At 42.9% G+C, this 12500-nt stretch overlaps 1 protein-coding gene and 1 long non-coding RNA gene across 5 annotated transcripts in view; one reads left to right on the top strand and one right to left on the bottom strand.

Moving 5' to 3' along the window:
* cnot2 (CCR4-NOT transcription complex, subunit 2) overlaps window positions 1-12500 on the top strand; it is a 149472-nt gene that overhangs the window by 123555 nt on the left and 13417 nt on the right. For all 4 annotated transcript variants that reach the window (XM_043709757.2, XM_087997111.1, XM_087997112.1 and 1 more), the window contains 4 exons: window positions 8525-8645; window positions 8762-8918; window positions 11680-11741; window positions 11855-11904. In XM_043709757.2, coding sequence (XP_043565692.1) covers window positions 8525-8645; window positions 8762-8918; window positions 11680-11741; window positions 11855-11904 — 390 coding nt within the window. The remainder of the gene's footprint in view (window positions 1-8524; window positions 8646-8761; window positions 8919-11679; window positions 11742-11854; window positions 11905-12500) is intronic.
* LOC148146729 (uncharacterized) overlaps window positions 95-12500 on the bottom strand; it is a 33399-nt gene continuing 20993 nt past the window's right edge. The window contains exons 2-3 of the long non-coding RNA XR_015760389.1: window positions 1220-1377; window positions 95-158 (exon numbers count right to left, since the gene is read on the bottom strand). This is a non-coding gene — a long non-coding RNA (uncharacterized LOC148146729). The remainder of the gene's footprint in view (window positions 159-1219; window positions 1378-12500) is intronic.

The raw sequence follows: 12500 nt of genomic DNA on the forward strand, positions 1-12500 counted from the left end.
AAAGCATTAATAAAACTGTATTCACTTTTTAAAAAAAGCTTAATTGTAAGAATGAATTCTTAATGTACAGATTATCCATTTTCTGAGGCTTTCTGTCATATTCATAGGAGACCACTTTATTCCAGTACTGAACAGGATTTCCGGTTGAAGTTTTTCTTCTGGAAAAAGTACAAATAAATGGTTAGGAGAGCAGAAAAGAGGAGTCAATAAGTACCTCCTCTGTTGCAGTCACTTGTAAATTATGCCAACCACACAAGTATATTGAGTTTACAGTACACATTTGGCCCTGCTGGTATGTTACAGCACTTATGGTCCAAGGGCTTTGATGCAGTGAGGTGAAGTAATATATACTACTTATTTTCTTTTTCTATCATGTTTATCTACCTTCCCCTTTGTATTTTGGATTCACATGGCTGAGGAAACAGATAAAACTCAATGTTGAAATGAACAATCCATTCAGCAGTTCCATTTAATACACAATACCTGAATGCTTGTGATGCCACCAGACGTAAAGTACTCAGGGCAGAAGCTCGTTAAATGAGGGATGGTTAGACTTGGATGACCACTGTTATGATTTGAACTATTCCTCATTTCATTTATGAAGTAAATCAGAAGGCATGGAAACCCCTGTGTCATCCTGTGATTGCAAAACAATTATACCACTGATCCAAAGTCAAAATTGAAACTATAACTTTGGAGCTCGTGATTAGGGTCTGAGATACCAGCCAGCTGGGGAGATAAGCAGACAGTAAAAATCAGCTCTAGCCTTTCAAAACTATACCAGAACAGCTATTGACACATCATCGCAGACAACTGATAGTGGACTGCAAAGTCAAATAAAGCGGCAGGATTCAATATTATTCAGAATTCCTGAAAAACATCAACCCATAGAGAAAGAAGTGCTAATGAAGCTGTTTGAAGCTCATATTTACCTCTCACACCACGGATGTTATTCTAATCTCCTAGTGTAAACCTGAAATGGTCGCCATTTTCACACCAGACAAACTACTCATCAACCCATGGAGTCACCACCTAGCTCTCAATGACAATAAAGTCCTGGAACACCTTGTGCTAAATATCCTGAGTCCAATCTTGGACAGTTCAGCCTTGCACTTATAAATTTTTAAAGCCAAGGAAAATCTTAATCTTCGATTCCACAGTCAGCCACGACTTAACAACAAAACATGTTGATATTACTCTTGACTGTACATTGACTTACCAATATCATCACTAGTACATTGAAGCCAAGATCCAGATGAGGGAATGCCATATGGAAATTTATGGGTACCATTCAGGCTAGCAGAGCCCACATATGTAGCTTAGCTTCATTCATCCTCATCTACCCAACAGCGTATTCTCCTTAGCCCGGCTTTGGAGCTGCAAAACAGGAGCATTATTTCTGGAATGTTGGGATGAATGCAACGTGAGTGGCTTCCTATGCATGCATATATGAAAATACCCTCCTCAAAGAACACTGCCAGTAACAACAAACAAAGCATTCCTGTTGACATAGGACCTTTAAGAATAAAAGCTCCACACATTTGTCTGGAATCCCATAGCTCCTTCTAGAACATAATCCACACTCTACAAATTGACAAGGACCCCACCTCTCAATGGCTCCTAGTTAACTAATTCACAAAAACATTAATGAAGAGGAAAACCGACATTTATATATTGTATGAGAGGAGAGTGCTGATTGGTAGAAGCATTGATATGGAGAATGCAACAGTTATCAATTCAGTTGTTTATCCCCTTTTATTGGAATTCTTTAAATGGTCTTGATGAGTGCAGGATGAAAGTCTTTGGCAATTCTCAACTTCTGTTATCTAACAACTATTTATCTAATAATTATGGCCTTAGTTTTAGACTTCTGTGAAATTATCTTCTCTACATCTAACCTATCGACTGTGTAGGAAAATAAACAAGTGACAATACATTTCATGGCAGTTAACACATGGCCTCCATCATGCTGTACAGTAATAACTCTGTGACACAGTTTATTAACACAGCTTAAATGCCTTTTTGCTGCATTAAGAGACACTCATGGGTGCTTTATTACTTAGTTTGTACAATTCACAAACAGTTATAATGCAACAGTTAAAGTTTACTTGCAGCTAGATATGGGCAACATCCAGACTAGGACTGGTGTATGGTATGTCTCTTACCAAACTTTGCCGAGAAAGGGTCTTCTACTGTCCTTTGGTGTTTAATGGTGCCACTATCACTGAATCTCCCACTGTTAGCATCTCGCAATCACCATAGCATAAATGCTGGAGCTACTAGAACAAGTCAGAAATTGGGTATTCTGTGACCCATCCATGAAATTCAACATCATAGAAGAATACAGCGCAGTACAGGCCCTTTGGCCCTCGATGTTGCGCCGATCCAAGCCCACCTAACCTATACTAACCCACTATCCTCCATATACCTATCCAATGCCCGCTTAAATGCCCATAAAGAGGGAGAGTCCACCACTGCTACTGGCAGGGCATTCCATGAACTTACGACTCGCTGAGTGAAGAACCTACCCCTAACTTCAGTCCTATATCTACCCCCCCTTAATTTAAAGCTATGCCCCCTTGTAATACCCGACTCCATACGCGGGAAAAGGTTCACACTGTCAACCCTATCTAACCCCGAATCATCTTGTACACCTCAATCAAGTCACCCCTAAACCTTCTTTTCTCTAATGAAAACAGCCCCAAGTGTCTCAGTCTTTCCTCATACGATCTTCCTTCCATACCAGGCAACATCCTGGTAAACCTCCTCTGCACCCGTTCCAGTGCCTCCACATCCTTCCTATAGTATGGCGACCAAAACTGCACACAATATTCCAGATGCGGCCGCACCAGAGTCTTATACAACTGCATCATGACCTCAGGACTCTGGAACTCAATTCCTCTACCAATAAAAGCCAGTACGCCATATGCCTTCCTCACCGTACTATTTACCTGGGTGGCAACTTTCAGAGATCTGTGTACATGGACACCAAGATCCCTCTGTTCATCCACACTACCAAGTATCCGACCATTAGCCCAATACCCCATCTTTTTGTTATTCTTCCCAAAGTGAATCACCTCACACTTAGCTACATTGAATTCCATTTGCCACCTTTCTGCCCAGCTCTGCAGCTTCTCTATATCCTGCTGTAACCTGCCACATCCTTCCTCACTGTCAACAACTCCTCCGACTTTCGTATCATCCGCAAACTTGCTCACCCAACCTTCTAACCCCTCTTCCAGGTCATTTATAAAAATGACAAACAGCAATGGTCCCAAAACAGATCCTTGCGGAACACCGCTAGTGACGGCACTCCATGAAGAAACTTTGCCATCAACTACTACCCTCTGTCTTCTTCCATCCAGCCAATTCCTAATCCAAACCTCCAACTCACCCTCAATGCCATATCTCCGTATTTTCTGCAGTAGCCTATCATGGGGAACCTTATCAAACGCCTTACTAAAATCCATATATACCACATCTACCGCTTTCCCCTCATCAACCTCCTTCGTCACCTTTTCAAAGAATTCAATAAGGTTTGTGAGGCACGACCTGCCCTTCACAAAACCATGCTGACTATCCTTGATCACATTATTCCTATCCAGATGTGCATAAATCCTATCCCTTACAATTCTCTCTAAGACTTTGCCCACAACAGAAGTGAGACTCACCGGCCTATAGTTACTAGGGTTATCCCTACTCCCCTTTTTGAACAAGGGAACCACATTTGCTATCCTCCAGTCTTCTGGCACTACTCCTGTAGACAAAGAGGACATAAAAATCAAGGCCAATGGCTCTGCAATCTCCTCCCTTGCTTCCCAGAGAATCCTAGGATAAATGCCATCAGGCCCAGGGGACTTATCTATTTTCACCTTTTCCAGGATTTCCAACACCTCTTCTCTACATACCTCAAAGCCATCCATTCTACTTATTTGTGTCTCAGTATTCAATTCGACGACAATGCCCTGTTCCTGAGTAAATACTGAAGAAAAGTATTCATTCAGTGTCTCCCCAATCTCTTCCGCCTCCACACGCAACTTCCCACTACTATCCTTGACTGGACCTATTCCTACCCTAGTCATTCTTTTATTCCTAACATACCTATAGAAAGCCTTAGGGTTTTCCCTAATCCTACCGACTAAGGACCTTTCATGTCCCCTCCTTGCTGCTCTTAGCTCTCTCTTCAGGTCCTTCCTGGCTACCCTATAACTCTCAATCGCCCCAATTGAACCTTCACGTCTCATCTTGAGATAGGCCGCCCTCTTCCATTTAACAAGGGATTCCAATTCCTTATTAAACCACGGCTCCCTCGCACGACCCTTTCCTCCCTGCCTGACAGGTACATAATTATCAAGGACACTCAATAGTTGCTCCTTGAACAAGCTCCACATATCATTTACACTCTTGCCTTGGAGTCTACTTTTCCAAGCCACACATCCTAAGTCATGCCTCACCGCATCATAATTTCCCTGACCCCAGCTATAACTCTTGCCCTGTAGTACACACTTATCCCTCTCCATCACGAGAGTAAAAATCACCGAATTATGGTCACTATCCCCAAAGTGCTCACCTACCTCTAATTCTAACACCTGGCCTGGTTCGTTACCCAGAACCAAATCCAGTATGGCCTCACCTCTTGTTGGCCTGTCTACATATTGTGTCAGGAAACTCTCCTGCACACATTGAACAAACACTGACCCATCTAACGAACTTGAGCTATAGCTTTCCCAATCAATATCAGGAAAGTTAAAGTCCCCCATAACAACCACCCTATTACTGTCACTCATCTCCTGAATCACCTTCCCTATCCTTTCTTCAATGATTCTAGGACTATTAGGAGGCCTGTAAAAGACTCCTAACAGGGTGACCTCACCTTTCCTATTCCTAACCTCAGCCCAAACTACCTCAGATGGCAAGTCCTCATCCATCGTCCTTTCCACCACTGTAATACTATCTTTGACAAGCAATGCCACACCTCCCCCTCTTTTACCCCCACCTCTGACCCTACTAAAACATTTAAATCCAGGAACCTGCAACAGCCAATCCTGTCCCTGTTCTAGCCATGTCTCCGTAATAGCCACAACATCGAAGTCCCAGGTACCAACCCACGCTGCAAGTTCACCTACCTTATTTCGTATACTTCTTGCATTGAAGTATACACACTTCAAGCCACTTTCCTGTTTACAGACACCCTCCTTGGAAATTGATGCCATGTTCCTAACCTCCCTACACTCCAGGCCCTGCACCCTGAAGCTACAATCTGGGTTCCCATGCCCCTGCAGAGTTAGTTTAAACCCCCCCCAAGAGCACTAGCAAACCTCCCCCCAAGGATACTGGTGCCCCTCAGGTTCAGGTGTAGACCATCCTGTTTATAGAGGTCCCACCGTCCCCAGAAAGAACCCCAGTTATCCAAAAACCGGAATCCCTCCCTCCTGCACCATCCCTGTAGCCACGCATTTAAGTGTTCTCTTTCCCTATTCCTCGACTCTCGATCACGTGGCACGGGTAACAAACCAGAGACAACAACTCTGTTCGTTCTAACTCTGAGCTTCCAACCTAGCTCCCTGAAAGCCTGTCTAACATCCTTGGCACTCCTCCTACCTATGTCGTTGGTGCCAATATGGACCACGACTTCGGGCTGCTCCCCCTCCCCCTCCAGGACCCGGAAAACACGATCAGAGACATCACGTACCCTTGCACCTGGGAGGCAACATACCAAACGTGAGTCTCTCTTGTTCCCACAAAACCGCCTATCTGTGCCCCTAACTATCGAGTCCCCAATTACTACTGCTCTGCTCTTCTTCACCCTTCCCTTCTGAGTAACGGGGACAGGCTCCGTGCCAGAGACCTGAGCCCCGTTACTTACCCCTGGTAAGTCATCCCCCCCACAAGTATCCAAAACGGTATACTTGTTCTTGAGGGGAACGGCCGCAGGGGGTCCCTGCACTGGCTGCTTCCTCCCAGTCCCCCTCACTGTCACCCATCTATCTGCCATCTTTGGAGTTACTACTTCCCTATAACTCTGATCTATGACCCCCTCTGCCTCCCGAATGATCCGAAGTTCATCCAACTCCAGCTCCAGTTCCCTAACACGGTCTTGGAGGAGCTGGAGATGGGTGCACTTCCTGCAAGTGTAATCGGCAGGGACGTCGATGGCATCGCTCACCTCATACATGTTGCAGGAGGAACATTGCACTGCCTTCACTGCCATCCCTCTAAAGCTAACTTTTATTTTAAAAAAAAAACTGGGTCTAAAGAATACAACAAGCAAAATTCAGCACTTACCTACTTACCACAACAGGTGTTATTATTAGGTTAGAGGAGGAGGGCGGGTGGGAGGCACTACCCGTGTAGTGCCTCGGGCACCTCTCCTTCGTGCTTTTAAAGGGGGAAAAACCTACCCAGGTAAGCTTACACTACTGCTTCCGGGTCTCGGCTGCCCCTCTGGTCGTCGTCACTTCCCCCTGGTGCTCCAGCTCTTTCTGTGAAGAGAGAGTGAAAGAAAAAAAAACACCGCTGCCCGCTACCGGTAAGCACTTTTAAAACCAAACGGTCTTACCTTCGCTGCTGCTCGCATCCTTATGCCCTGGCACGTTGTAGCTTTAGTGTCTGCAGTATGCAAGACATACTGCAGCAACTCCTCAAATTTCGTCAATACACCTCTAAAACTTGTGTTTTCTACCATGTTAAAGGACAAAGGTATTATGCATTACTCTAGGTCAAGTTGGCATAAGGAAGGAGGAAGTGTTGGTTGGATTAAGGTGGACAAGTCCCACGTCCAGATGGGATCTATCTCAGGTTACTGAGGGAAGCGAGAGGGGAAATAGCAGGGGCCTTAACAGATATCTTTGCAGCATCCTTGAACACGGGTGAGGTCCCGGAAGACTATAGAATTACTAATGTTGTCCCCTTGTTAAGAAGGGTAGCAGGGATAATCCAGGTAATTACAGACTGGTGAGCCTGATGTCAGTGGTAGGGAAGCTGCTAGAGAAGATACTGAGGAATAGGATCTATTTACATTTGGAAGAAAATGGGCTTATCAGTGATAGGGAACATGGTTTTGTGCAGGAAACGTCATGTCTTACCAACTTAATAGAATTCTTTTGAGGAAGTGACAAAGTTGATTGATGAGGGAAGGACTATAGATGTCATCTACATGGACTTCAGTAAGCTGTTCGATAAGGTAGGTTGATGGAGAAAGTGAAGTCGCATGGGTCCAGGGTGTACTAGCTATATGGATAAAGAATTGGTTGGGCAGCAGGAGAGACAGAGTAGTAGTGGAAGGGAGTTGCTCAAAATGGACAACTGTGGCCAGTGGTGTTCCACAGGGATCCATGTTGGGACCAATGTTTTTGTGATCTGCCTAAATGATCTGAAGGAAGGTATAGGTGGTCTGATTAGCAAGTATGCAGATGACACTAAGATTGATGGAGTAGCAGATAGTGAAGGGGATTTTCAGAGAATGCTGCAAAATATAGGTAGATTGGAGAGTTGGGCAGAGAAATGGGAGGTGGAGTTCAATTCGGACAAGTGCGAGGTGATGCATTTTAGAAGATCCAATTCAAGAGTGAACTATATGCTAAATAGAAAAGCCCTGGGGAAAATTAATATACAGAGAGATCAGGGTGTTCAGGTCCAATATACCCTGAGGTTGGCTGCACAGTTGGTAGAGTGGTCAAGAAGGCATACGGCATGCTTTTCTTTATCGGACGGGGTATTGAGTACAACAGTTGGCAGGTCATGTTACAGTTGTATAGGGCATTGGTTTGGCCACGTTTGGAATACTGCATACAGATCTGGTCGCGACATTACTAAAAGGATGTGGATGCTTTGGAGAGGGTGCAGAGGACCTTTACCAGGATGTTGTCTGGTATGGAAGGTGCTAGCTGTGAAGAGAGGTTGAGTGGATTAGAATTATTTTCATTAGAAAGACTGAGGTTTGGGGGGACCTGATTGAGGTCTATAAAATCATGAGAGGTGCAGACAGGATGGATAGCAAGAAGCTTTTTCCCCAGAGTGGGGGACTCAGTTACTAGAGGTCGCGAGTTCAAGGTGAGAGGGAAAAAGTTTAATGGAGATGTACATGGAAAGCTCTTTACGTAGATGGTGGTGAATGCCTGGAACATGTTGCCAGTGGAGGTGGTAGGGGCGGGCACGATAGCGTCATTTAAGATGTATCTAGACAGATACATGCATAGGCAGAGAGCAGAGGGATACAGATCTTTCACAAATACGTGACAGGTTTAGATAGTGGATCTGGATTGGCGCAGACTTGGAGGGCTGAAGAGCCTGTGGCTGTGCTGTAATTTCTTTGTTTTTTGTTCTTGAACACAGTCTTGTCAAGCCTCGCAATATCCCAATTTTGGCATCTGATGCTGTTACTTCACAGTCACTGGATTAGAATCCGAGAGCTTCTTATCTAACAGCACTTATGGAATACTATAACTTATATGTGAATATTCCAAAATCGCAGATTTTCCTTTGTGCTGTTTATTAACCTTTTTTCCAAAAATTTCAATTACAGAATCTGAATACACCAGGAAAAAATGTATCTAGTACAGACGGGCCCAAATTTCCTGGCGATAAGAGTTCAACGACGCAAAACAACAATCTGCAGAAAAAAGGGATCCAAGTATTATCTGATGGTGGGTGCTTCTATACGGCATCAAAATTATAACTTCTTATTCAACAATATTTCCAAATTCTGGAAGTCTATACAATTGGAAGATCATTTCTTAACGTTGTTTTTCTTATTATTTAGGCCGAGTCACTAATATTCCTACGGGAATGGTAACAGATCAGTTTGGAATGATCGGACTTTTAACGTTCATTCGAGCGGCAGAGACTGATCCCGGCATGGTACATCTCGCATTAGGCAGTGATTTAACAACACTAGGCCTCAACCTAAACTCTCCAGAGTAAGCAGCATTACCACCTTCTGCCATTCTTATGCTAAGATCATTGCATACTTTGGAAAAAGGACAGTATGTAATTTTTCCATAAATCATTTGTTTACATGTTTAATTAAAAACAAACTGCCAGGTGAGTTTGCAGTTTTTCAGTTGAATGTTTTATATAATAATTTACATTGAATGTAAACCAATAAATTGATGCTAATAAAAAATGTTGGAGAATAGAAGAATCCAAAACTATCTGGAATAAAGAGCTAGTGTCAGTAATAGTGACCATGAAGCTATAGGATATTAAGCAAAACTACCTGATTCACTAATGCCTTTTTATGGAAGGGAATCTGCCTTCCTTCCCTGGTCTGTATGGATCTGTAGATCTACAGTATCTTCCATCTTCCCTTGAAAATGACTTAGGCCACTTAGTTGTATCAAATTGCTACAGAAAAATAAAATATTAGAATTGAACTGACCACCCAGCATTCACATAGGTGCCAGAAGTTACAAAGACGCATCTCGCCCAGTTGACTTTGCAGAGTCCTCCCGACTAATGTCTGTGAACTTTGTACAAACTTGGGAGAATTTTAGTCAGGGCATCCTGGCGTAGCCATACTCATGAAGCATAGCGCATGTTTCAGACTTCTCTACCCTGGTAGCTGGGTCAGTCTTGTCCCTAGCGACAGTACAGATCAAGCAGAGATGGTGACATGTATACAATTGGCCTTGGGATCCTCAACATGTCTTTATCACATGAAGTGGCACAGTGGCTCAGTGGTTAGCACTGCTACTTCACAGTGCCAGGGACTCACGTTCGATTCCAGCCTCTGGCGATTGTGTGTGGAGTTTGCACATTCTCCCTGTGTCTGCGTGGGTTTCCTCCCACAGTCCAAAGATGTGCAGGTCAGTCGAATTGGCCATACTAAATTGCGCATAGTGTTAGGTGCATTAGTAAGAGAGAAATGGGTCTGGGTGTGTTACTCGGAGGTTTGGTGTGGACTTGTTGGGCCGAAGGGCCTGTTTCCACACTGAAGGGGAATCTGATCTTAAAAAAAAAGCATCTATGCATTCGGTCAAACATGAGTTACCATTTGCTCCTAATCAGCTTCCCGAGTGTTGAACACCACTTGGAAACACTCTGGTGTTACCAAAGGCATGGAATGCATTCTTGTTGGGAGACTTCAATGTTCATCACCAAGACTGGGAGTGGCTTAAGTAACACTACTAACAGAACTGTCAGCATTTTGAAGGACTTTCTCTACATTGTAAAATAAGAATTGAAGATGTTTGCAGTGTACAGTAGCATATGCAATTGCTCAGATACTGAAGCAGCCCAAACCTGTGTGCAGTCAGACCTGAATAACATTTAGGCTCAGGGTGTCCAGTGGCAAGAAACATTCTGACCATACAGTTAATGACCATTTCTAACAAGAGAGAATCTGAATGTCAAGAGGAGGTGGTTAAAAGCATTACCATTGCTGAATCTCCATCATCAACATTGTTGATACCAGACTTTAACTGGGCTAGCAATACAATTCATGTCTTTACAGTAGCAGGTCTGAAGCTGATAGTGAATAATTCACCTTCTGACTGTCAAGTCTGTCCACAGTCTGCAAGGCATAAGGAGGAGGGTGATGGAATAGCAACTGCCTTAATTGGCAGCCCCATCCATTACATTCCCTTCACAATCAGCTCAGAGTGGCAGCAGTGAGAACATATATAAGATGCAGTGCAGCAATTCGCCAAACCTTAGAAACCAGCGATATTAACCACCCAGAACTCCAAGGGCTTACATGAAACACTAGCATCTGCAAGTTCTCCTCCAGAGTAAAGACCATTCTGGACTTTAAACCATATTGCTGTATTTTTCCTGTCATTTGACAAACTTACTAAAATTTGCCCCTTCTCAAATGTTTTTATGGATCTGCAGCAAATGTGAGCTTTGCTCACTTCCAGAGAATAAAGCACATGATCTGATAATTGCCAACCATGTCCTTAGTTCTTACCTGCCACAAGTTACATTGTATGTAGGTGTCCAATGGATAAAGAAATTCTAACAAGATCACTAAATTGATAGAGATAGTCACCAGCATCCTGAAACATGTTATCAGGTTCAAATCATAAAGCTTTATATACAGCTTTTAAATTGCTGAAATATCATACTTGCTGTTGGATATGTCTTCTGAACAATTGCACTGAACCATGACCTCGTATCATCTTGGATACTCCTTATTTTTTGGAAAATTGCATAAACTTTAGGAATATAGTTGATTAGGTGTTTGAGATATAGATTTTGCTATTTACTGCATTTGAAGCTTTGAGTTCTTTTTGATTGGAGGTTTATGTAGTTTATTTATTTTTGCTGTTTTGCAAGATTGATGGTCCAAAGGATTTCATCTTGTTTAACCATAATTTGTTATTTTTCATTGTAATGTGTTCTGTAATTTTATGACAAATGGTTTTCTATGCTAAAAGCATTGACCTGGTTCTGGTTTGGACGCTTTCTTGTGTCACATGTGAATGTGCTGCTGTGGGAAATCATGTAAAATATTAATACAGATCTGTCTGTGGATACTGTAGGGAATTGCTTCAGCATTGGGTTCTTTCTTTCCAGTTTAGCAGATGTGAGAGTAGTGCTCCTTTTTGTTCAAAAATGTTTGACTGTACAACTCGAGTAACTTCTCAATAAGGGCTTATCAGGTCATGTTCAGTAATTCAGCAATCGACTGTTTTGTTAGATCAAGAATCTGTATGATTAATTATCAGTATTTTACAGAAATCTCTACCCCAAATTTGCATCTCCTTGGGCATCAGCACCCTGCCGACCTCAAGATATTGGTGAGAATGGCAATTTTATCCTTACTGTCAATATAGTGGATCTTTATTCTGTTCATTCCTTTAAAAATTTATACAACTTAAAATAACTGATCAACACTCATCTTCTTCCACAGATTTTCATGTTCCCTCAGAGTATCTAACAAACATACACATTAGGGACAAGGTGAGCATATTAAATACTGGAAAAAGTAACTTTAAATGATGTAGATAATGTCATATATTCTGTGTCAAAAACTTGGGCTACTGAAACTGCTAAAATCACAATATTTGTGTGTCGATTAATTATTTTGAGCCCATTCTTTGTTGAAAACTCTTGAGAAATATATGATAGTGTCACATGTTCCCAGTGGCTGGATTGGTAAATGGACATCCATTGTGCAGTTGAGTAATGCAAGCACACCCTTTATTCATTCGCCAATATGGGCTGCATCGGCTAATCACAGATGAGATTAAAAGAAAAACTAGGATGGATGTCAATGATAGGGCTAGGAATAGGAAAACACAAGCAGTTATTCAGCCCAATATGTGGGCGAATTGTGAGGGAATTGGGCGGCACTGTGTCTCAGTGGTTAGCAGTGTTGCCTCACAGAACCAGGGTCCTAGGTTCGATTCCAGCCTCGGGCAACTGTCTGTGTGGAGTTTGCATTCTCCCCGTGTCTGCATGGGTTTCCTCCGGGTACTCCGGTTTCCTCCCACAATCCAGAGATGTGCAGGTTAGATGAATTGGCCATGCTCAATTGCCCATAGTGTTAGGTGCAT

The sequence above is a fragment of the Chiloscyllium plagiosum genome, unplaced genomic scaffold (assembly GCF_037043375.1).
Source record: "Chiloscyllium plagiosum isolate Xiang-an unplaced genomic scaffold, Cpla_swu_hap1 HiC_scaffold_19, whole genome shotgun sequence".
NCBI lineage: Eukaryota > Metazoa > Chordata > Chondrichthyes > Orectolobiformes > Hemiscylliidae > Chiloscyllium > Chiloscyllium plagiosum.